Below are 26,033 nucleotides of genomic sequence, written 5' to 3'. Positions count from 1 at the left end.
TATGGGGTTGAGCACTTCCTGCTTTTTAATACCACGCCAATTTGTAGTTTGTACTCCATCACTATCAGTTTGTCGCCCATCCCTTTTGGCCTGGCAACGGCACCGCGAGTCTTTACAAAAATTCTCGCTCCTCTCCTGGCACTTCTTCGTACCAGGAGCATCAACCTGATTCCCTATCTAGGCGACATTCTGGTCAAAGCGGCGACCTTCGGCCATAACGAGCACAGCCTGTGTATCACTTTGGATACCCTGGCACGGTTTGGGTGGTTGGTGAATTTCCAGAAGTCTTCTCTGCCAGACGTATCACTTTTCTAGGCCTGATCCTCGATACGGTCGAGGCGTTGGTGCGCCTCCCTTTGGACAAGCGGTTGGCTCTTCGTCGGTCAATCTGCCTTCTTTGGTGCAAGTACCATTCAATTCGGTTTTGCATGAAGCTATTGGGTGCAATGGTCGCTTCTTTCGAGGCGGTTTCGTTTGCACAATCTTGTCGTTGTGGGACAAGTCGCCAGATTCCCTGGACCGTCACATTGTACTGCCCCTAGGGGTGCGTTCGGAACTCAGGTGGTGGCTTTCGTCCCCAACGTTGGAGTTGGGGAAATCCTTTCTCCCGATCTCATGGAGGGTCATCGCCACCGACGCAGTCTCCAAGGTTGGGGCAGAGTCTTCCCGCCCCGGACGGTCCAAGGTGTATGGGCTCAGTCGGAGTCCAAACTGACCAGCAACATACTGTAACTCCGGGCAGTTCATCTGTCTCTTCTACATTGGGCCCCTCTCCTGAAGGACCAGCTGATACGGGTGCAGTCAGACAACGCCACCGCAGTGGCTTATATAATCCATCAAGTCAGGCAGTGATGACGGAGTCAGCCAAGATCCTACGATGGGCGGAGACCCATGTACCAGCTCTTTCGGCGGTCTACATTACGGGAGTGGAGAACTGAACATCGGATTTCCTCAGTCGGACGACTGTGGACCCGAGGGAGTAGTCTCTGCATCCGGAGGTGTTCGAAGCGATATGTCTCCGGTGGGGCCAGCCAGAGGTGGACCTGATGGCATCCAGACTCAACCACAAGCTCCCCGTCTTCTTCTCTCGAACAAGAGATCCCAGGGCATGCGCGGTAGACGCGCTGGTGACACTATGGGACAGGTGTTCCCTGGTGTACGTGTTTCCACCTCTCCTGCCCCGAGTCTTACGCAAAATCAAGATGGAGGGCATTCAAACGATCCTCATCGCTCCGATTGGCTTTGTCACGCGTGGTACACAGACATCGTTTGTCTCCTAGGAGACACACCGTGGCTCCTTTTGCTCAGACCAGATCTTCTCTCTCAGGGTCCTGTCTTTCACCAGCGTTTAGAGTCGCTACGTTTGACGGCGTGGCTGTTGAAACATTTTGAAGCAGTAAGGTTTCTCGGAGAGGGTCATCCGCACCATGATTAAAGCCAGGAAACGGGTGTCTTCCAGGATTTATTACAGAACTTTGTAGTCCTTTTTGCGTTTGTGAAGAACATAGCCTCCCCCCGCTACGCTTCTCTCTTCCCGTCATTCTTTCATTTCTGCAGTCAGGTCTGGATTTGGGCCTTGCCCTTAGTTCCTTGAAGGGACAGGTGTCAGCGCTGTAAATTTTTTTTCCAGCATGCAGGCTCCGGTTAAGACCTTCCTGCAAGTGGTGGCCCATACCGTTCCTCTTTATCGTCCTCTTTTGCCTTTTGGAACTTGAACCTGGTTCTGGGTTCTCTCCAATCAGCTCCATTTGAGCCTTTAGACACAGTTCCCCTCCGTATTCTCTCCTGGAAGGTCACATTCTTGGTGGCTATCACTTCCATCAGGCGCGTTTTCAGAATTGGCAGCGCTTTCCTGTAAGGAACCCTTTCTTATTCTGCACCAAGATAAGGCAGTACTCCGACCTATACCCTCTTTTCAGTCGAAGGTAGTCTCGGCCTTCCATGTCAACGAAGACACATCGTTCTTCTGTCATTCTTCCCCTCTCCTTCGCATTCTAGAGAGCGGGCTCTCCATCAACTGGACTTGGTTAGAGCTCTCAGGATTTGTCTGTCTCGAGAACTTTCCGCCGTACGGACTCTCTGTTCATTATTCCGGAAGGTCCTCACAAGGGTTTGGCGGCTTCCAAGGTGACAATTGCCAGGTGGATCCGGTTGGCAATTACCGAGGCATACCACTCCCGGGGCAAGGTGCCGCCCCTTGGTATCACGGCTCACTCGACCACGGCGGTGGGCGCGTCTTGGGCTCGCTTCCATTAAGCTTCAGCTTCACAGCTATGCATGGCAGCGACGTGGTCATCCTTGCACATGTTCACCAAGATTTACCAGGTGCATACTTTTGCATCAGCGGACACTGCGCTGGGCCTCAAGGTCTTGTAGGCAGCGGTGTCTTGAGCTTCCGCGAGGCAGTTTCCATGGGGATGTGTTCTTCCCACCCCGTGGACTGCTTTGGAACGTCCCACGGTTCTGTGTCCCCCAATGATACGAGCGAGAAAACGAGATTTTCGTGATCTCACCTGTAAAATCTCTTTCTCGCTTAGTTCATTGGGGGACACAGCTCCCACCCATTGTGTTTCATTATAACCGAAGGTGCTGGCGTTTTGCCAGTGGGGTCCTCAGTTTGGTTCGGCCCTCTGGCATTACTTGTGTTCTGATTGCTTTTATATGTTTTATTTTAATTTTTTTCTCCTACTGCTTGAGCACACACTGATATGCTCTCTCCAGGCTGGAGGGGGTATAGCCGGCAAAGGAGGAGCTAACACTTTTTAGCCTAGTGTCGCCTCCTAGTGGCAGCAAGCAGCTATACCCACGGTTCTGTGTCCCCCAATGAACTAAGCGAGACAGAGATTTTACAGTTGAGTTCACAAAAATCTTGTTTTTGCGGTCCACAAAAAATACGGATGATGTCCATGTGCATTCCATATTTTGCGGAATGGAACAGCTAACCCCTAATAGAAAGTCCTATCCTTGTCCGTAATGCGGACAATAATAGGACATGTTCTATTTTTTTTTCCGGAACGGAGGTACGGACATATGGAAACAGAATGCACACAGAGTAACTTCAGTTTTTTTTTTCGTGGAACCATTGAAATGATGGTTCCGCATACGGTCCACAAAAAAATGGAATGGGCACGGAAAGAAAATACGTTCGTGTGCATGAGGCCTAATACTGATTTATATGCCACTTGCACACATTGCGAAATATGTGTGGTTTTTCCATGCAGATTCCCGTGCAAAAAAAAGTATTACAGTACCACGCTAAATCGTGCAGGGCAAAGGCATTTTCCGGAGTTCCGGTGACTTATCGGGCTCTCCATGGGGCTGCCAGGAAGCCCGGTGATGTCACCGGCACTGATGGGCGGGCTTTAGCGCTGCCCTAGCCTGTAAAACGGCTAGGGCAACGCTAAAGCACGTCCATCAGAGCCGGTGACAGTACCGAACACACTGCCGGGCGAAGCCTCCGCCCGGCAGTGTGTTATTGTAAACAAAAGAGCCCTTGCCCTGCGCGATCTAGCATGAGATGCTCCGATGCTAACATCAGGGGTGCTGCCTGGGTGGAATTATGGGTATGCCCGGGTTCAGCTCTGAACCCGGACAACCCCTTTTAATTATGTTTGTGGTTTTAGCTGCGGATATCACCCGTTTCCAAAGGAGGGTGAGATCTGTGTTGAAATGGCATCAAATCTGCACCAAAAACCGCTGTTAGACATTGCGTTTTTTTATGCAGATATTCTGCAGAAACTAACATAAATCCGCACGGAAATTCAGCTGCATTTGTTTACAGGTGGTCTTAGGGTTCTGAAATCTACTGATTTACACTGACATAATGCTGTCAGTATAATACAATAGATTCCAGGACTCTCAGGGTCACACAGCATTATAAATCATCATATTGTGGATCGCTAAAGGCAGGTCCCCAGTATACGGGCACCGGCCATGTCCACTCCGTGCTGCGGATGTGAACCCAGTGACTTGAATGGGTCTGCGATCCACAAGATACGGCCAAAGATAGGACATGTCCTATCATTTGCTGTGCGGAGGCACTGATCGGAAGCCCGCAGAAACAGTACGAAGCGCTTCCATGGGCTTTCGGGTCCGTCCCTCCACACTGCAGGAGATAAGACATGTCCTATCTTTTGCCGTATTTTGCTGATCACAGACACATTCAAGTCAGTGGGTTCACATCCCCAGCACGGAGTGCACACTTGACCGCTCACTGACACACGCAGCGAGTTTCTCGCTTTGAATTCGCTTTGAATTCGCTGGAATGTGTCTGGGCTTAGTCAGTGGTGGTGATGGTGGTGGAGACCTTGCACAAATAGGTCCTGAATGAGCTTTCAGATGAGGGCATCTATCCCTCCCGACTCCCCATAAATTTTCACGCTCAGATGTAACCGGTTTGGAGCTGGCAGTGAAGCGTATTAATCAGATAATCTTCTCTTCCAGGTTCCATGTTTTTCTTCTTGATTCACCTACTGAAGAAACTGGAGTGAAATGTCGTCTCCAAATTTATATATTGCTGTTTGTGACTTCTCATCAGTTCTCCAAAATCCAGATGGCAAATACGACAAAGTGGAGAGAGGGAGTCTACTAACATTGACTGCGGCCCCCTCCTCACACCTCTCCAGGACAGACAGTACTCTTCTCCATTCACCCATCCTATGGCTCCGAGTACATGAAACTGAGAAGGTGGTTGGGGTGGACCCAGAGTCTGTAAAGGAGATTGAACCTTTGGTATGGAGAATATTACTGGCAGTCACTGATACAGAAGAGCGATATGCCTTTTATATGGACTATAAAAGACTGCGGGACGTAATGCACCTAAAAACTGGGGATCATGTCCGTGTCCAAGTTAAGTCCTCCAGTGAACGCAAAGAGAGGGGCGTGCTTCGTTACATGGGGTCTGTCAATCAGGAACAAGAGATCTTTTATGGAGTTCAGCTTATGGTGAGCTATCAGTCAGTAACAAAACAACAGGTTAGGCACTGTTCACATCTGCATCAGAGGCTCCATCCACTCCCTCATATAGTATGTGCTATGTTTCCACATGTGAACGGAGGACACTTCAGCAGAACCTGATGGACCGCTTTGTGAGCGAGTGTAGTCTGCTTGTTGCCAATTAATTCTGTCTAAGGTTCTATTCACATGACCTTGTCCGTTTTGCAGACCACAAATCGTGGATCTGCAAAACAGGGACACAGACTGTGTGCACACCACATCACAGTGAGGACCCATTGACTTCAACGAGTCTGTGATCTGCAAGATGTGGCAAAGAATTGGACATGTCTTATCATTTGTGGTGGGGCCCCATTGACCTAGAAGCACATGGAGGGCCTTCTAACTTAGTCCATACCATCATAAATTAGACGCATCCTCCCCTTTGGATCTAACTAGGGTACTTTCACACTGTTTTCTTTTCTGGTGTTGAGTTCCATCACAGGGGCTCAATACCGGAAAAGAACTGATCAGTTTTATCCTAATTCATTCTGAATGGAGAGCATTCCGTTCAGGATGCATCAGTTCAGTCCCTCTTACGTTTTTTGGCCGGAGAAAATACCGCAGCATGCTGCAGTTTTCTCTCCGACCAAAAATCCTGGCATTAATTTCCATTGAAATGTATTAGTGCCGGATCCGGCATTAAAATTGCCGCATTGACGGATCTGTTCTTCCGGTCCGCGCATGCGCAGACCTTTAAATCTGTGGAAAAAAAATAAATACTGGATCAGTTTTTCCGGATGACACTGGAGAGACGGATCTGGTATTTCAATGCATTTGTCAGACTGAACCGGATCCGTCTGACAAATCCGATCTGTTCGTGTCCGGATTGCCGGATCCGGCAGGCAGTTCAGGCGACGAACTGCCTGCCAGAATCCTCTGCCGCAAGTGTGAAAGTACCCTTAGTCTATGCCAAATATTTGCACTGAAATGTTGGTGCATATTTTCACTTTAAACCACACCCCTTTCTGCTAAACCACACCCAATTGTATAGACACTTTGGAAAACATGTATGTTGGAAACATCTGTAAATTCTCTCACAAATTATGCAACTCTTTTTAACTGTAACAGAACTGGTCTTGCATTTCAGGGGCATGCCATGGGGAAAGGCTTCACAGACGGATCATTTCGTGGTCAGAGATTCTTCCATTGTGACGAGAATTGTGGGGTTTTCGTATCAGGAAGCAGGTTGGAGAGGGATTGGGATGAATATCCTGTAAGAAAATCAGGAAGAGTAGAGGAGAAGACTCTTGGAGGACATGAAGAATCAGTTTTGAGAGGCAGAAACTGTCAAGAGCCACGCTCCAAACCATTGGTATTCATGCCACGTGGAATGAGGCAGGGAAGTCCACAGAGGACTAGCGAGAAGGATCAAGAAAATGGTAACCATTAAGCCAGTTGTTATATTAATCTTTTCTACACTATTGCAGTGCTCCAGGTTAAATTCCTAGGAGACATTTGCTCCTAAACTGAAAAATGTTGTTGCAAATAAAATTTTTGGTCACCAGATTAAAATACCGGCGTTGGAGATGGGTCTAAGCGAGTTATTATAACACTCCTATGCATAATTGTGGCACCTATATACAAGAATATAACTATAATATCCCCCATGTACAAGGATGTTGCTACTGTATGCCTTTTATAGGTCCCATCCAGTGCCCTCTTCTTCCAGTATAATCATCTATACGTCCACTTGTATCAGTAGTTTGGAGACAGCACACCAAGGACAGCAGATAGCTTCAATTCAATATTTATTTTACCAGTGGTACAATCTTATAGTAACATTTATTGCTTATTACGACATTTCGGGCCCAATTTGGTGCCCTTTATCAAGCTGAGAAGGCCAGTCATAAGACTTCCACGGCATGCCTTGTCTTATGACCGGCCTTCTCAGCTTGATAAAGGGCACCAAATTGGGCCCGAAACGTCATAATAAGCAATAAATGTTACTATGAGATTGTACCACTGGTAAAATAAATATTGAATTGAAGCTATATGCTGTCCTTGGTGTGCTGTCTCCAAACTACTGATACAAGTTATTTACCGACACCTCGGGTGGAAGGGGTCTGAAAGGGGACGTGCACCCACAAAAGCCGCTGATAAGACGTGTGCTGAGGTCTTGCTGTGACTAGCATCTATATGTCCACTGTGGTGAGTATCTCCCCCAGTATAATATACCCAGTGCTGCTGTACACATCCAGGGCCAAGCTAACTCCCCCACTGTAATCACATTCAGATCTCAACCACGACCACAATAATAACTAGGGATGAGAGAATTTCATATTTTGATGTTCGTGTGAAGGTTCGTGTGGTGGCATTTACTGAATTGCATTATGGATTCCGTTACCACAGACCATAACGCAATTCCATGACGGAATGCATAACGGAATGCCTTTAGAGTCATTCTATTATTCATTCCTTCATAATAGAAGTCTATGGCCTGCATAACGGATCCGTCCGGTTTACGTTATGCAGGAGAGGACTCCAGCATAACGTAAACCGGACGGATCCGTTATGCAGCCAATAGACTTCTATTATGACGGAATAAATAACGGAATGACTCTAAAGGCATTCCATCATGGAATTGCATTATGGTCCATGGTAACGGAATTCATAACGCAATTCAGTAAATACCACAACACGAACCCACACATGAACTTCAAAATATGAAATTCACTGATCCCTAATAATAGCATTCAAACCTACCCTCGCCAATCATATCCAAAACTTGACCACCCCCCAACAAAAATAATCACCTCCCCACCCCAAGATAGTCACAAAGCTGGTTCCCTATTGTCCCCGCCCTTACCCCTCCTAGCCCCCAAAGCAATCACAGTCAGGCTGACCATGCTCACCCCACTCCAAGAGTAGTCACAAAGCTTGTTTTCCATCACTCCCCCATCTACCCCAGCAATGACTTTCAGGCTCCTAACCAAGCCCTATCTCTTAAAGTAGCCACAAATATTGTTCTCCATTTTCCCCAACAATCACATTCAGACCTACATCCTCCCATACCCCAAAGTAGTCAGAAAGCTTGTTCCCCATCATCCCCTATCCCCCAGTGATCTCAGGCTAAGTAGTCAGACAGCTTGTTCCCCATGGTAACCTGCCCTTTCCCCCAGTAATCACATTCAGACTGACCACCCCCATCCCTCAAAGTAGTGAGTTATTTCCCCATTATTGCCTGCCCCATATTCTCCAGCAATCATACTCAGGCACACCATCCTCCTTCCAACCCTCCAGTCCATTACATTTAAAGGGGTTCTACAGTTTAAACTGATGATCTATCCTCTGACCATATTTTTTTTATTATACTTTTCCGTATAATGATGGGGGTGATTTTAATTTATAATAACTGTATAATGATGGGGGTGATTTAAACTTTTATATTTCATATATATTTAAAAAAAAATAAAAAATATTTATTTATTTTTTGTTATCATTTTGAAGCTCATATTTAAGCCTACAAAATCCAATTTTTTTGTTTTTAATTCTGAACATTCGTGGATTTTTCTACATCCATTTAAAGGTCAGAATTGCTAATTTCTTGGCCAAAATAAGAATTGCGGCTTAAATGCCCTATGTCTCTTCAGCAAGACCCAGCGTATTTAAATCAATTACCGGCATCCTCATTGGCCGCAGAGGATGCTGGTAAGATGCTGTTTTTTCGCCCTTTAGATGCAGTGATCTCACTTGATCACAACATCTAAAGGATTTAATGAAACAGCAGAAAACCTGGAAGCATTTGCTCTCCTTTCGGCAGAGATCGGGGAACACATTCCTTTACAGTAATGAGCCTGAGCCTGTACTAGGTTTCCAGGTTTATTACTTGTATGTTACAGTTCAGGTCAGCAGGTGGCAGCACTGAACTGTAACAGTGATTTCTGTATAGAATAATGGAGCAAATTACATTATTCTATTTATGTTGATTGCAAGTTGGGATCCAATTGGGGAGAAAATTTTTATAAGTGATTTAAAAAGTTTTTTTATTATTTCTGTATTAAAGCGCAGGAAAAACTATACAAGTGTGGTATTGCCGTAATTGTACTGACTAGGGATGAGCGAATCGACTTCGGATGAAACATCTTAAGTCGATTCGCTCATCCCTCGTACTGACCTGCAGAATGAAGAGCATGAGTCAGTTTTCCAACATAATGAACACCGTAAAAACAAAACCCATTAAACTGTGGCAGAATTTTTTCCAATTCCATCCCACTACATTGTATGCCATATTAAATGATGGCATTAGAAAATACAACTTGTCCCGCAAAAAATAAGGCCACATACGGCTACGTGAACGGAAAAATAAAAAAAAGTTATAGGTCCGGGAAGGCAGAGAGCGGAAAACGAAAATGTAAAATCGCTGCATCAGGAATGGGTTAGAGGATTTATCCAGGGTTAGAAAAAAAATGGCTGCTTTCTTATAGAAACGGCGTCTGGCTTGTTCAAGGGTTGTGTTTAGTATTTGCATCATTGAAGTGACTGGGGCTGAGCTGTAATACCAGGCACAATCTTTTGGAGGAAAGCTGACATGTTTTTCTAATCCTAGACAACTCCTGTAAAGGACATTACAAAGGAATACTGTACAAAATAGAAAGCCGTCCTTGTCCAGGCTGTTGGGTAATGTGCGTCATAGCGTCTGTTTTGGTGGGACATTATTATCTCCATTCTTAAATTATTTTATTTCTAGGCTTCTCTAGTGTTATTCACCCTAAAAATTCCACATCTCATTCTGTACAGTGAACTTAAGTTCCACTTTCACCAGAATTACATTTTAATGGAGCCATCATCCTAGAAGTGCTTACGTAACTCTGGTAATCAGGGATTTATTCACATGGTATGAATTATGTGATGATTGGAGTCTACAGCTCCAAGTCTCGATTGGAATTAGAATTGTAAAATACCTTCATTATGCACCTTTGTGTTTTCAATATTTCCAAGAGCAGATAAATGGCAGGACAAAAATAGGGAAATCTATGCAAACACAGCAAGGTACAAGTATTCTGCATCATCCGGCACGTGCAGAGTCCACAGAGCAGGATGCCCTTCCATTTGTCTCTCTGTGTGTACATTGCAAATGAGGACATGTACCATCCATAATAAGATGGCAGCCTCGAGATACATCTGACAACTCCACCTTGCTGATGTTTGACCTTGTTTCTGCAGATGTCCCCAAGTCAGAGGAAAAGAATGTGAAGCATTGTGCTCCAGAAGAACACGCTTTACAAGGTACGTAGTAATGTGAGATACCCCAAACATGAGTGACCATAGAAGAACATCTGTAATTTTTTATGTTTCTGTTGAAGTCATGATGGTTTACAGAATATCACAAGCATTAAAGGGGCTGCCTGGTGGGTTAAAAATAAAGAAGTATTATAGACATCACCAGTCTCCTGCGCCACGCGCTTGCTGGTGTCCGGTTCCTGGCTCAAAGAGCAGGGAATGCCTGGACATGCCTTCTCAGCCCATCACTGGCCACAGTGGTGACCCTTCTTAGCCAGTGATTGACTTGATCAGGCATTTCCTGCGTGTCATACTGGGACTAGAAAGTGGAAATCAATGGGGACCCAGGAAAAACAGCAGCTGGGGATCAATGAGGTGAGTAAAGGTCCCTTTACATGGGCCAAGAATTGGTCAGATAATAGCTAACAAGCATTCGTAGGAACGCTTGTTAGTGATTATCTTCCAGTGTATAGGTGCCGCCGATTAACCAATGAACAAGCCAAACGCTCATTCATTGGGTAATATGATCGTTTGTGCGGTCACCAAAATCATCATTTGCCAGTATCAGATCCTGCAGTCTAATCACGCTCTGCTACCGGCAAACAATGATTCTGTATGAGGACGAGCGATGGCATTATCATCACTCCTCCTCACACTGTGGAGGAGATCGCTGCATGTAAATACAGAGGTCTCCTTAACTGACGACCAGGTGACTGCTTCCTTCCTGACGATCACCTGCTGAATTGTTCAGTGTAAAGGTTGCAGCTTTTTTTTTTTTTTACCCATTTTGTCCTTTATTTATAAGATTTATGCTACCGGCCAACCCCTTTTTAAAAAGTCACTTTACTTGCACACAATTTCATTTAATAGAGACTGGTTTATCAAATTTCTAAATCACTTAATTTAAGGGCACATGCACACGACCGTTTGCCCTCCGAGACATACGGTCCGTGAGCGGGCCATATGTCCCAGAGCGGCATACATCATGCTCACGGGAGTGCACAGCATCATGGGTTACTATGATGCTGTGCGCATTGGGCCGCCCATGGGACTATTGTCTCGCACTCATATGATATGAGCGATGCACACAGCATCATAGTAACCTATAATGCCGTGCGCACGATGTATGCCGCTTCGGGACATATGGCCCGCTCACGGACCGTATGTCTCGGAGGGCATACGGTCGTGTGAACGAGCCCTAAGGCTGCATCCACCGTAAAAAAAAATTTTTTTTTTTAAAAAAAGCTGTAAAGTCATGTCCACTAGGGGTTTCACTTACACCTAAGTTGCGGTCCACTGCCTTTTGTCAGGTAAGATCCGTCCCTAGTAAGAGACACAGAAGACAGCTCACAGGAAGTGGGGACGTGTCAGAACTAGCTGAGTTCCTAAGCCTGACAGTGAGGAGAAAGGTATTACATGTGGTCCCACAAGATACAATGGCCTCAGGATACATAGTGTACATACTGTACAACGGTCTTTCCTGACCCATTATAAGATGAAACCAGACTCGACATACAAGGCCTCAGACTCAGATCCAACCAATCTAGGCCACTTCTCTAGTTAGCAGCTATTCCTGACTGTTATATTTAAGGACTTGTTTTATCTGTCTTAGTTATCTGCTTATTTTTCTTGAATATTAATTTTCTCTTATCTTGGATGACATTTTGGGACTTTGAAACCGATTACTCAAGTTACAATGGTTTCAACATACAATGTTCATCCTGGAACCAATTAATATTGTAACTTGAGGGACCACTGTACACTGAGTAACTGCAGGATCACCCCTACCAGGCTATGTGCTTGGTTTCATAGGGGGTGGCCTGGTGCGCTTTAAACAAACCACGATTAGCGCCATATATCCCCATAAGGAGATATTCCATTCCCCAAATCCTGACCTAGGCCTCTCACCTATTTAAGCAAGTACTCTCTGCTCTGCACTGAGGGCCAGTCACCCCGAAACAGCTGTCTGAAGATGAGATGCTGGCTTAATTATTATACATGTCTCAAGGCCTGCTTAATAGGTTGAACATTGACTTAAAGGATAGCTACCTAACATCTGGTGGCATTGGAGGCAGAGCTTTTTATGAGCCCATTTACATCCCTTCAAACTAGACATAAGAAAACACACCATGAATATAATAAGGCATACACAGTTGTTTTATACATCATAAAACTAACTTAATTACTAAACTAAATATATATTTTCAGCTGAGGATGACCCACAACCCTTAACCAACCCTATTGAAGAAGAGGAGGCACAAAACTTGAATCAGCCTTCAGAAGATCAGCCACCATCTAGCCTCTACCGTCCTCCCAGGAATTGTAGTCCCTCTAGTCCATCTGCTGAAGACGAGGCTCTAAGTAAAGGTCTTGAACCCAATTCCATGGTTGAAGTAAATGATCCTCCAATATATGGTGTTATCCGCTGGATCGGGCATATCCCAGACTGTCCAGGACCTATTGCAGGGCTTGAAATGGTAAAGGGTTTATCATGTGTTTTTTCATCTGCACGAATTTGCGTTTGTTCAGAGAGTAGACGTGTTGCATAGTTTGAATATTATTGTTAAAGAGGTTGTCTCATCATGGACAATGGGGGCATACTTGGCTGGAGGACTCTGGTCCGTACACCACCAAGCCGGCTCCCCATAGAAGTGAATCGGAGCTTACCGCGCATGCGCGGCCCCCGCTCCCAATTATTTCTATGGGGCCGACGGAAATAGCTGAACCAGCGTTTTTCACCGGCCCCATAGAAAATGAATGGAGGGCGCATGCGCAGTGCGCCCTCCTTCACTTGCGGAGCTCTGTTCTCAATATAGGTGCGGGTTCCAGCGGTTGGACTTGCACCTATAGGACAATGGGGGCATATCCATGATGAGACAACCCCTTTAAGTTATTATGGGCAAATGTGAAAAAAACTTTGTGGAAGTCACACAGATGTGAAAATTTTATATCAGAAATAACTAAGGTGAATCAAATCGTCAGTAAGTAATTTTACCTTAATATGTGTGTGACATATAGATCATCAAAATGCAGTTGACTTGATATGCCATTAAGTCTGTTGCCTTATGTCTAATGAACACAATGTACATGTGAAATGTTGGACTTTTGCTATGGCCAGTGGGGCACAATGGGTTAACAAAAGAAGCCTTGCCCAACCCACCAATCCCCAGCCGCCTCCATTCACATGCTTACTGGATTCCTGCTAGTCCACCCAGGAAGTGCCTGGAGATGCCTGCTCAATCACTGGCTGCACTGTGGACCCGCCTCACCCAGCGAGTGGCTGAGCAGGCATCTCAAGCCATTTTCTGCCCAGTGAGCCAGGACCAGGAAATTAAAACCAGTGCGAACTCTGCAAGTGTTGGAATGTCAGCAGAAGGGAATAGGTGAGGTGAGTAATCCTTTTTTAACCCATTCTCCCCCATATAAAAAAAATGTAAACTCACCAGACAACCACTTTAAACATCACCTGCAATCTGCTGGACTGCAGGTAATTGTAAAAATTGTAAGGTTCATTCATTTTACAGAGGAATGCAGTAATGAGCTAAGGTGTTCTATCCTGATGAATCAATGGATTTAAAGGGGTTGTCTCATCACAGACAATGGGGGCATATCGCTAGGATATCGGGAATGAAACCCGCAAGGTGGTGGCTGGAAGATCCCACCAAGTGCGCTCCCATAGAAGTGAATAGGAGTGCACCGTGCATGACTGGCCACTGCTACCATTTACGAGCTCGGCTATTTTTGGGGTCCCCATAAAAAATGAATGGAGGGCGGCTGTGCACCCTCGAACACTTTCAGGGCTCCGTTCTCAATATAAGTGCAGGTCCCAGCGGTGGGACCCGCACCTATAAGACAATGGGGGCATATCCTAGCGATATGCCCCCATTGTCTGTGATGAGACAACCCCTTTAATGCCAACTGAGCCATAGGTTTACATGTTTTATAAAAATGAAAATCCTATACCACACAGTATACTGTACTTTTTCTACTAGATGCCTCTGCATAGAAAAGTATAGTCAACCAGGTTTACCCAGGAAAAATAGTGGTGCATTCTTTTGGCCCCTTTTTGGTGTATGGGGATTTAATGCATATGCTCCATCTGAAAAAAATCTATATGAACAGTCTTATGTATGGACTGGTAATCTATCCCACTATGTTTTTTCCTAGAGCTGGTTGGATTTTTGCCTGTCTTTAGTGCCCTCAGATATAATTGAAAGCAATCACTAGAGTAATAAATTGACTTGGCCTCTTCCTGCAGAGGAGTCGGTGTGGGTGCAGGAGGAAAGACCCCCACTGATCACTAAAACAAAGTGGCTGCTCCACTCTCTGTGTCCCTCTGGCTCGCAAACCATTATATTAGCATGGTGACCTCTACTGAGTGAAGATGATCAAGGTCAAGATGAATTGACCCATGACAAACTGCATGTATGTGCAGTAATGTTTCCAGGAACTTCAGAAATATTATGTGCAACTTAACGCCAAATTCTCATTGTTTGACCCCCAAGGAGGAGGAACGTCCGTCTGCCTACACGGATGGGACATTTAAAGGAGTGCGCTATTTTCAGTGTGGATCCAATAAGGCTTTGTTTGTGAAACTACGCAACTGTCGTCCAGACTCCCGCTTCTATTCCTTGCACAGACCAACCAATCAGATTCTAAGGTGTAACTCTATTGGTAAGCATACCAGGTGATGGTAGACACATAATGTAGAGTCTGGCTAGTAGTTTTATTCCATGTATTTTGTCCTAGCATTCCGTGACTACACCAGTAAATGTGTTGAAGAAAACACTCCACCAGCCACGGACAGTGAAGCAATTGATTGTCTGATAGGGTGGAAGAAAGGAATACAAGGACACTGCAACTCCTGCTATCTAGATGCAACACTTTTTTGGTAAAGTATAATACTTCTATAAATCTATACATTTTTCTTGTATTCATTACATCATGTAATCTCATGAAGATATCTTACTGTAATTTATTATCAGTACAGTCTGTGACCGTACAAATGTTCATGAGGTTTATTGTAATATCCATTGTCTCTGCACACTACACCAGACACCACCTTTTACTCAATCCTTCTTGACTAGGCCTATGCGTGCTTCCCCATAGGTCCAATACAGAGGGCTATCCCCAGACTAACCCAGGCTATACAAAGCAGAATACAGTACTCTATTCATTGGGACCCCACCCTTACCTGCTGCGCAGTGTTCCCTTTAAGCTGCGCGACCGCACAGGGCCTCTGTAGGCCTGCTCAGCGCCGCAGCCCGCGACCTGGACTTCAACAAAATGCATGTTCTGAATTGTAGGGTGACTTACCCCAGCAATGCAGACAATTTTCATTATGTGCACTGCCGGGATGGTTGGCCCCAGAACTCGGAACAGGCACAAGTGATTCTACCCACAGGGTAGATGCTGTTTCCTAGTGGGCTAAAGGACCTTCCTGACGTCATTGCCACGGTGACCAGACTTGCAGGGGAGGAGCAAAGGACTGTGTTCCTGTGGTTACAAAGAGGAGGTCTAGCTGAAATATTGTGGAGGGGCCAGACAGGGAGCATATGTGTGCCCTTGTGTCTGTGTGTCACTGTGTGTGTGTCTGTCCCTGTTTGTACAGTCATGGTCGTAAATGTTGGCACCCCGGAAAATTTCCAAGAAAATGAAGTATTTCTCACAGAAAAGTATTGCAGTAACACAGGTTTTGCTATACACATGTTTATTCCCTTTGTGTGTATTGGAACAAAACCAAAAAAGGGAGGAAAAAAAAGCAAACTGGACATGATGTCACACAAAACTCCAAAAATGGGCTGGACAAAATTATTGGCACCCTTAACTTAATATTTGGTTGCACACCCTTTGGAAAAAATAACTGAAATCAGTCGCTTCCTATACCCATCAATAAGCTTCCGACACCTCTCACCCAGAATTTTGGACCACTCTTCCTTAGCAAACTGCTCCAGGTCTCGCTTATTGGAAGGGCGCCTTTTCCCAACAGCAGTTTTAAGATCTCTCCACAGGTGTTCAATGGGATTTAGATCTGGACTCATTGCTGGCCTCTTCAGAACTCTCCAGCGCTTTTCTTGCCATCCATTTCTGGGTGCTTTTTGACATATGTTTGGGGTCATTGTCCTGCTGGAAGACCCAAGATCTCGGACGTAAACCCAGCTTTCTGACAGTGGGCTCTACAGTGCGACCCAAAATCCGTTGGTAATCCTCAGATTTCATGATGCCTTGCACACATTCAAGACACCCAGTGCCAGCAAAACATCAATGAACCTCCACCATATTTCACTGTAGGTACGGTGTTCTTTTCTTTGTAGGCCTCATTCCGTTTTCGGTAAACTGTAGAATGATGTGCTTTACCGAAAAGCTCTATCTTAGTCTCATCTGTCCAGAAGGATTTTGGCTTACTCAAGTTCATTTTTGCAAAATGTAGTCTTGCTTTTTTATGTCTCTGTGTCAGCAGTGGGGTCCTCCTGGGTCTCCTGCCATAGCATTTCATTTAAATGTCGCCGGATAGTTTCGCGGACAAGTTGCGGACAAGAATAGGCATTTTCTATTAAGTGCCGGTGATGTGCGGTCCGCAAAATGCGGAACGCACATTACCGGTGTTTGTGTTTTGCGGATCCGTGGATCCACAAAATACACACGGATGTGTGAATGGACCCTAAGTAAGGGATTTCCCACCTTTCAGGATGCATCGCCCAGCTACCTACTGCTCCGCTCAGCAACAGCGGAAGCTTAGAGGGAACACTGCTGCTGGGACTCCTACCTGTGCTAGGAATATTCCCACCCACTGCGAAGCAATGGCAGCCAAGCCAGTACACTGCTGTACACACAGTAGACTGAGATACTAAATATAAACAGGCTGTCAACAGGACAACATATCCGCTATTAAACTTAACGGTTTGACCCCTTCCCGAGCTTGGCAGAAATCAGATCTTTAAAGATGGGGCCTGCTCCAAAGAGCATCAGACACCCAATGCTAATGTGTTCAAGTGGCATAACGCTAATTGCAGACATTTAACCCCTCAGGTGCTGTGGTCAATTGTAACCTCAGGCTGCTTTCATCAGGAGCGCTGTGCTCCCAGGGCCTGAATGACTCCCGCCAATGGGGTAAGCCGTTTGTTCCTTGTGATAGCTTCGGTCTCTCTGAAGGATCCGAGGCTATCACAGCAGGTGGCAGGGCTCCATAGGAACATAGCGCAACTCCTGTAGGCTGCAGTGGTAATTCATTGCAGTGTATGGGACAAGTGTTCTAACAGTCGCTTGTTAAAATCCCCTAAAGGGCCTTAAGATTTGTGAAAAAAAAGTAAAATGTCTTTATAAACTAAAGAAAAATGTAAAAAATATAAACATTTAAACCACCCCCTCCCCATAATAAAAATAAACAATAAAAAAAAAGTACAGGAACTACAATTCGGTTACTAAGGCCCCTTTCACACGGGCGAGTATTCCGCGCGGGTGCAATGCGTGATGTGAACGCATTGCACCCGCACTGAATCCTGACCCATTTATTTCTATGGGGCTGTGCACACGAGCGGTGATTTTCACGCATTACTTGTGCGTTGCGTGAAAATTGCAGCATGTTCTATATTGTGCGTTTTCCACGCAACGCAGGCCCCATAGAAGTGAATGGGGCTGCGTGAAAATCGCAAGCATCTACAAGCAAGTGCGGATGCGGTGCGATATTCACACTGTTGCTAGGAGACGATCGGAATGGAGACCCGATCATTATTATTTTCTCGCCCAATTTCTTTGGGGGACACAGGAAACTTTGGGTATAGCTCAACTCCCTAGGAGGCGTGACACTAAGTGAAAACTGTTAAGCCCCTCCTCCAGCAGCTATACCCTCAGCCTGGAGAAAGAGACTACCAGTTTTTTGCTTAGTGTCCAAGGAGGCAAAACACTCCCTGCTTTGCAGAGCTGTTTTTTCTCCTTCTTCATTTTTAATTTTAGATTATTTTTTTTATTTTTTTTCACAGGGACAACAGAGACGCCTGAACCTCTCTGTTTCTCCCGGGGTCGAGCTGCGCCAGTGCCGGTCATCCGCACTGCTGCCTCCCCCACAGAAGACAAGGTGGACCAGGGCAGCCCAGCTCCCCTGCATCCCGCCAGCGTAAGGGTCGCCCGCACGTCAAGCCCCTCTCCAGCTTCCTACCACTGCGGTGCCAGTAGCTGAAGGGGCGATCCTGCTGGAATGGACAGAGGGTGAAGACTTCAGGATGGTGAGAGTGGCTGTCCAGGCGCCCCTCTTCCCCCCCTTCCCCTTCTGCTCTGTGCTCTCCGTTCCCTTCCAAGACCCTTCAATGCTGGGGATGTTACTTGGGCCCCAATCACCACAGAGCGGACCCTGATATTTCTGGCAAAGTACTCTTCAGCCACTCAGAACAGGGGGGGGAAGAGACTCCAGGCTACAAACCGCGTAACAGCACCTGGCAGCCGGCACACTTCACTGCCGGCGGCATCACGAACGTCCGCACATGGTATCACGCCTGCACCGCCTGTGGTGCACCCTTTCCACGGGGGCAATCGGACCCGCATTGTTCTGCATGCCAGGTCCCAATACAGGGCCCGCCACTTGCTGTGCCGCCCCCTGTTCTGAATGGGCAAGATCCTTGTCCCAAGCCGTGGAAAGCCTCACTAATGTCGTGGGCCGCCTTATAATGCACAGCCTGTCTGGGTCCCTCACTCCCAGCGACGCCTCCAGGGCCCGGCACCCCCAGAAGCAGTCCAGGGCGGAGTGCGTGTCATCCTCGGATGCATCCCTGTCACCTCCAAGGGTACGTTCTCAGTCGGGAGCCTCCTCCTCTCAAGACATGCCCTCAGAGGGAGAATTAGTGGATTGGGATATGGACTCGGCTTTACCGTCCCAGCTGGCGTCTGCTGTGGGCCATCTCATTACCAACATTCGTGACACCTTTAAAATTCATGATGACCCTCCCAGCTCTGACAAGGCCGGTGTGTCTTTTATCCGCCCCAAGCAGGCGTCCACAGTATTCCCTCTCCATGCCGACTTCTCGTCGGTAGTCTCTAAGGTTTGGTCTCGCCCTGATGCCCGTTTTACCCCCCCCCCCCCCCTTAAGAAGCTGGATATCTGTTATCCCTTCCCGGCGGACTGCATCTCCACTTGGGCGTCTCCACCTAAGGTTGACCCTCCTGTAGCCTGCTTGTCCAAAAGCAAGGCCATTCCTGTGGCGGACGGCTCCTCTCTTCAGTCCGCCGAGGACAGGCGCATGGAATCCCTTACAAGGGCCATTTTTGCCGCCTCCGGTTCAGCCCTCAGGCCGGTCTTTGCTTCCGCCTGGGTCGGAAAAGCGGTCTCGGAATGGGCTTCCCAGCTGGATCAGAAACTGGATTCGGACGTCTCCATTCAGGACCTCCGTTCCTTAGCCCAGCTCATTGTTCAGGCAGGGAAATTTATTTGTGAGGCCTCCCTTGATGCTGGTGCCCTCATGGCCCGTTCCTCTGCTCTGGCTATTTCAGCTAGGAGAGAACTTTGGCCAAAGGTTTGGACGGCGGATGCCGCTTCCAAACGGTCACTTGCTGGTCTTCCCTTCTCGGGCTCCCGTTTATTCGGGACCCGCCTGGACGAGATCATTTCTGAAGCCACGGGGGGGAAGAGCACCCATCTTCCCCAGCCTAGGACCAAGAGCGCCACTCATGGCCGTCCTGGTTTCTCTCGCTTTAGGTCCTCCCGCAGGGCCACCGGTCCTCGATCCGCGTCCGGTCCGTCATCTAATTCTTCCCAGGATAGACTTAAAAAGCCTTTTTTTCGGACTCAACCCTCCTGGCGTAAGTCCCAGCCTGCTCGCCCTCCCTCGGCCAAGCAGACCCCCGTCTGAAGGTGTGCCCCCACCCACCTGGGTGGGGGGACGACTCCTGCTGTTCAGGGACATCTGGCAGGCGCACGTCTCCGACACCTGGGCTCTCGAAGTTGTATCTTCCGGATACAAAATCGAATTCGCGTCCCTCCCTCCGGTTCGCTTTTTTCGCTCCCGTGTCCCGAGAGACCCCCAGTGTGCGGCTGACTTCTCCGGAGCCATTCGCACCCTCCTGGAAAAGGGAGTGATCACTCTCGTTCCTCTAAAGGACTGATTCAGGGGGTTCTACTCAAACCTTTTTGTGGTCCCCAAAAAAGAAGGTTCGGTAAGACCAATATTGGACCTCAAGCGGTTAAACCGTTTCCTCCGGCTTCGGCAGTTCCGGATGGAGTCCCTCAGATCTGTGGTGGCCTCTCTGGACAAAGGGGAGTTTCTGTCGTCTATCGACATCCAGGATGCTTACCTCCACGTCCCGATCGCTCGGTGTCACCAGCGTTTCCTTCTCTTTGCGGTGGGGAACGACCATTATCAATTTGTCGCCCTTCCCTTCGGCCTGGCGACGGCTCCTCGGGTGTTCACCAAGATCCTTGCCCCTGTCTTGGCCTTGCTCCACTCCCTGGGCGTCTTTCTACTCCCCTACTTGGACGATCTGCTCATCAAGGCGCCCTCCCTTTCTCAGGCGTCCACCAGCGTGACCCTCACGCTGCAAACCTTGGAGCTGTTCGGTTGGATAATCAACCTTCCCAAGTCCTCGCTTACCCCATCCAGACAACTCATTTTTCTGGGAATGCTACTGGATACAGAAGCGGCGGAGGTTCGGCTCCCACCGGAAAAGCGCCTGCTCCTTCACCGTTCGGTTCGGACCCTACTTCTCCATCGCCGTCCGTCCTTCCGGTCCAGCATGCGGGTATTGGGACAGATGGTGTCCTGTTTCGAAGCGATTCCTTTCGTGCAATATCACTCCTGCATCTTCCAGACGGCAATTCTGTCTGCCTGGGACAAGTCTCCGGAGAGTCTAGACCGGCCCTTCCCCCTTCCTCCCCATGCTCGGACCTCCCTCCTTTGGTGGTTACGGATTCCCCTCCAAGGGAAATCCTTTCTGCCGATGTCTTGGTTGGTGGTTACCACTGATGCCAGTCTGCAGGGTTGGGGGGGGAGTGTTTCCCCCTCGGTCCGCCCAGGGCACTTGGTCTCCGTCGGAGTCCAAACTGCCGATTTAAACATTCTGGAACTGAGGGCGAGTCTCCTATCGTTCCGGCATTGGACCCCACAGTCGGACAACGCCACGGCTGTGGCGTATATAAATCATCAAGGGGGCACTCGCAGTGCAGCGGCTATGCGGGAAGTGTCCCACATCCTCCACTGGGCGGAAACTCATGTTCCGGCCCTGTCGGGCATTTACATTCCGGGGGTGGACAACTGGGCGGCGGACTTCCTCAGCCGGACGACGATCGACCCGGGCGAGTGGTCTCTGCATCCTGACGTGTTCGAGTCCCTCTGCCTCCGTTGGGGTCGTCCGGATGTGGATCTCATGGCCTCCAGGTTCAACGACAAGCTCCTCACCTTCCTGTCCAGGTCCATGGACCCGAGGACGTACGGCGCCAACGCGCTCGTTCTTCCGTGGACGGAATTTTCCCTCCTGTATGTGTTTCCTCCCTCTTCTGCCACGGGTTCTCGTAAAATCGCGTCAGAGGGCATGCCTACGGTTCTGATAGCCTCGGATTGGCCTCGCCGGCCTTGGTACGCCGACCTAAAGCTGCTCCTGGGAGACGCGCCTTGGCTGCTGCCTCTAAGAGAAGACCTCCTCTCTCAAGGGCCGATCTTCCACCAGCATTTAGGGTCGCTGCGTTTAACGGCATGGCTATTGAGACCGCAGTTTTAACGCAACAGGGCTTTTCGGCAGATGTGGTTCGTACCATGATCCGCGCACAAAAGCCGGCTTCGTTCAGAATTTACTACCGGACCTGGTGGTCTTACCTGGGTTTTTGCGAAAATCTGGGTGTTCATCCCCTTCGTTTTTTCCTTCCCACGGTCTTGGCCTTCTTGCAGTCTGGTCTGGACCTGGGTCTGGGTCTCAGCTCGTTAAAGGGTCAGGTCTCTGCGCTTTCCGTCCTATTCCAGCGCCCTCTGGCCCCTCTCGGACCTGTCAAAACCTTTATCCAGGTGGTCGCTCACTCTGTTCCCCGTATCGCTCTCTCCCATTCCACCCTGGGACCTTAATGTTGTGCTCGCAGCACTCCAATCTTCCCCCTTCGAGCCCTTGCGGAGGGTTTCTCTTCGCCTTCTGTCTTGCAAGGTCATTTTCCTTGTGGCCATCACGTCCCTTCGGGTGTCTGAATTGGCGGCACTCTCTTGCACGGAGCCCCTTTTGGTCTTCCACCAGGATAAGGCAGTTCTCCGTCCGGTTTCTTCCTTCCAAAGGTGGTCTCCGCCTTTCACCTCAATGAGGACATCGTCCTCCCCTCTCTTTGTCCGTCTCCTTCTCATCCTCGAGAACGGGAGCTTCACCGCCTGGATGTTGTCAGGGCCCTGAAGATTTACCTGGAAGTCACCGGACCCTTTCGACGCACGGATTCTCTTTTTGTGGTTCCGGAAGGTCCGCGCAAGGGGCTGGCGGCGTCCAGGGTGTTTATTGCCCGCTTCATCAAGATGGCTATTGCCGAGGCTTACCGCGCTAAGGGCAAGGAGACGCCTTTTGGTGTTACCGCTCATTCTACCAGAGCGGTCGGTGCCTCCTGGGCTCAGAGGCATCGGGCTTCGGCTGAACAACTGTGTAAGGCTGCCACCTGGTCTTCCTTGCACACCTTCACCAAGTTCTACAGGGTGAACACCTATGCATCGGCGGACGCTGCTTTGGGCCGCCTGGTCTTGCAGGCGGCGGTTTCTTGATACCTCCGGTGGTTTTCACTTTGGGCTGTAGTCCCTCCCTTCTTGGATTGCTCTTGAACGTCCCAAGGTTTCCTGTGTCCCCCAAGGAATTGGGCGAGAAAACGAGATTTTTGTATAACTTACCAGTAAAATCTCTTTCTCGCTCTTCCTTGGGGGACACAGCACCCACCCATTGTTCTGATTTACCGTTACGGTTTAGTTGCCCCTGTCGGGTAGTTGACTTGTTTGGTTTTACATGGTTGGTCATTGCCTTTCTTTCACTACTTGGACACGCAACTGGTAGTCTCTCTCTCCAGGCTGAGGGTATAGCTGCTGGAGGAGGGGCCTAACAGTTTTCACTTAGTGTCACGCCTCCTAGGGAGTTGAGCTATACCCAAGGTTTCCTGTGTCCCCCAAGGAAGAGCGAGAGAGAGATTTTACTGGTAAGTTATACAAAAATCTCGTTTTCCCTTATAACATGGTTATAAGGGAATATAATAGCATTCTGAATACAGAATGCATAGTACAATAGCGCTGGAGGTGTTAAAAAATAAATAAAAATAATTTAACTCTCCTTAATCCACTTGATCGCGCAGCACGGCTTCTCTTCTGTCTTCTTCTTTGCTGTGTGCAGGAAAAGGACCTGTGGTGACGTCACTCCGGTCATCACATGATCCATCACCATGGTAAAAGATCATGTGACGGACCATGTGATGACCGGAGGGACGTCACCACAGGTCCTTTTCCTGCACACAGCAAAGAAGACAGAAGAGAAGCTGTGCTGCGCGATCAAGTGGATTAAGGGGAGTTAAATTATTTTTATTTATTTTTTAACACCTCCAGCGCTATTGTACTATGCATTCTGTATTCAGAATGTATTATTTTCCCTTATAACATGGTTATAAGGGAAACTAGTAGCAATCTACAGAACACCGATCCCAAGCCCGAACTTCTGTGAAGAAGTTCGGGTTTGGGTACCAAACATGCCGATTTTATCTCACGCGCGTGCAAAACGCATTACAATGTTTTGCACTCGCGCGGAAAAATTGCCCATGTTCCCGCAACGCACCCGCACCTTTTCCCGCAACGCCCGTGTGAAAGAGGCCTAACTCTTTGAAACACTGAGTATGATGTAAGAAACACAAATGTCATAATATGTCACATCCATCTAGATTCCCTATACTGGATGTTCACTATACCTAATATACAACTAGATGAGCTGGAAAACTGTCCTCTGGATAGGTCATCAGTATTGATCGGTGGGGGTCCGAAACCCAGGACCCCCGCCAATCAGCTGTTTGAGAAGGCACTTGCAGTAACGCCGCAGCCTTCTCTCTGCAAACCAAGCACAGCGCCGTACATTGTATAGCGGGTGTGCATGGTATCGCAACTCAGACCCATTCACTTCAATGGGGCTTAGCTGCACCTAAGTGACGTCATATGGCTTAGGGAAAGCTGAGAGAAGGCTGCAGCTCTACTGTGAGCTCCAGTGCCTTCTCAAACAGGTGATCAGCGGGGGTCCCGGGTGTCAGACCCTGACCCATCAAATACTAATCCAGAGGATAGGTCATCAGCGTAAAGTTTCTGGAAAACCCCTTTAAAGCTGAGTGCCTATGAGCAGTGTGTCCTCTGCATTCTACCATAATTGCCAAGTGTGATAATTGGGAGAAGCTTCAAGATGGAGTAACTACCTAGAATTTCATACCTAAAATGTTTGGTAAGAAAGCGCTTTAGGCTACTTTCACACTTGCGTTTGGGGTTCCGCTTGTGAGATCCGTTTGAGGGCTCTCACAAGTGGCCCCGAACGGATCCGTTCATCCCCAATGCATTCTGAATGGATAAGGATCCGTTCAGAATGCATCAGTTTGGCTCCGTTCCACCTCAATTCCGCTCTGGAGGCGGACACCAAAACGCTGCTTGCAGCGGTTTGTTGTCCGCCTGGCCGTGCGGAGCCAAACAGATCCGTCCTGACTTACAATGCAAGTCAATGGGGACGGATCCGTTTGACGTTGACACAATATGGTGCAATTGCAAACAGATCCGTCCCCCATTGACCTTCAATGTAGAAAAAAAGGGGGGGGTAGATGCACAGTCACAAATAAGCAGCGGAACCCTTATCCAGGAGTAGGTTCAGTCTCCTTAAAACGGTCAAATCCACAAGTAGTTGCAGGGACCGCGCTGATACCAGCAGTAATAGACACAATGCAGACTTCAACACACGCTCCAGCAGGCAGCTGTTATAAATCCACTCCTATGGACGTCTCCTGCAGCGTCTTGATACCAACCGAAAACTTCAATATACGGCACCAATTCCTTCACAAGACAAAGAGACACATAGCGCAATACCCAAGTGGTAAAAGTAAGTATCCAAGTTATTGTACTTACAAAGTCCATGTGATAAAAGACATTTCATAAAATCACACCCGACCCGGGTTTCGCCTTAGGCTTCGTCAGGGGTTGAGGAACTGAATTCCCTCAGACTCAGTGTTAAATATCCTTCCTAAATTGCTCTAGGACAACACCCAACTTCCGATTGGTCCGGAGGGCGGGTGACATGCATTAAATCCAAACAACACTAAAAACATCCATAATACAAAAATCATACACAATATCAGATAAAAAACAAATTGCAAACATTATCCACATGCGCTTCGCATGGGCAATACAAAAAAATTTAAATATGTAAGACAGACATTGAAAGAAATTTCAATGTAAAGTCAGGAGTCCCTATTAATATACCATCGGATCGGAGTTTTCTCCAATCCGATGGTATATTTTAACTTGAAGCATCCCCATCACCATGGGAACGCCTCTATGTTAGAATATACCATCGGATTTGAGTTAGATCGTGAAAACTCAGATCCGACAGTATATTCTAACACAGCGGCGTTCCCATAGTGATGGGGGCGCTTCAAGTTAGAATATACTAAGAACTGTGTATATAACTGCCCCCTGCTGCCTGGCAGCACCCGATCTCTTACAGGGGGCTGTGATCCGCACAATAAACCCCCTCAGGTGCGGCACCTGAGGGGTTAATTGTGCGGATCTCAGCCCCTGATCGGATGCCAGACCCCCCTCCCTCCTCAGTATTAAAAGCATTGGTGGCCAGTGCGGCCCCCCCTCCCTCCCTCC

At 47.9% G+C, this 26,033-nt stretch overlaps 1 protein-coding gene across 1 annotated transcript in view; it reads left to right on the top strand.

Annotated features, from left to right (window-relative positions):
* Positions 1 to 26,033, top strand: part of LOC120988967 (ubiquitin carboxyl-terminal hydrolase CYLD-like) — a 67,298-nt gene that overhangs the window by 8,058 nt on the left and 33,207 nt on the right. Inside the window, exons 2-7 of the mRNA XM_040416786.1 lie at positions 4,444 to 4,944; positions 6,083 to 6,374; positions 10,159 to 10,221; positions 12,424 to 12,692; positions 14,721 to 14,889; positions 14,965 to 15,106. Coding sequence (XP_040272720.1) covers positions 4,492 to 4,944; positions 6,083 to 6,374; positions 10,159 to 10,221; positions 12,424 to 12,692; positions 14,721 to 14,889; positions 14,965 to 15,106 — 1,388 coding nt within the window. The 5' untranslated portion in view covers positions 4,444 to 4,491. The remainder of the gene's footprint in view (positions 1 to 4,443; positions 4,945 to 6,082; positions 6,375 to 10,158; positions 10,222 to 12,423; positions 12,693 to 14,720; positions 14,890 to 14,964; positions 15,107 to 26,033) is intronic.

The sequence above is a fragment of the Bufo bufo genome, chromosome 2 (assembly GCF_905171765.1).
Source record: "Bufo bufo chromosome 2, aBufBuf1.1, whole genome shotgun sequence".
In the NCBI taxonomy this organism is placed as follows: domain Eukaryota; kingdom Metazoa; phylum Chordata; class Amphibia; order Anura; family Bufonidae; genus Bufo; species Bufo bufo.
The sequence above is the reverse complement of the archived record's forward strand: the minus strand, read 5'-3'. Positions and strand labels throughout refer to the sequence as shown.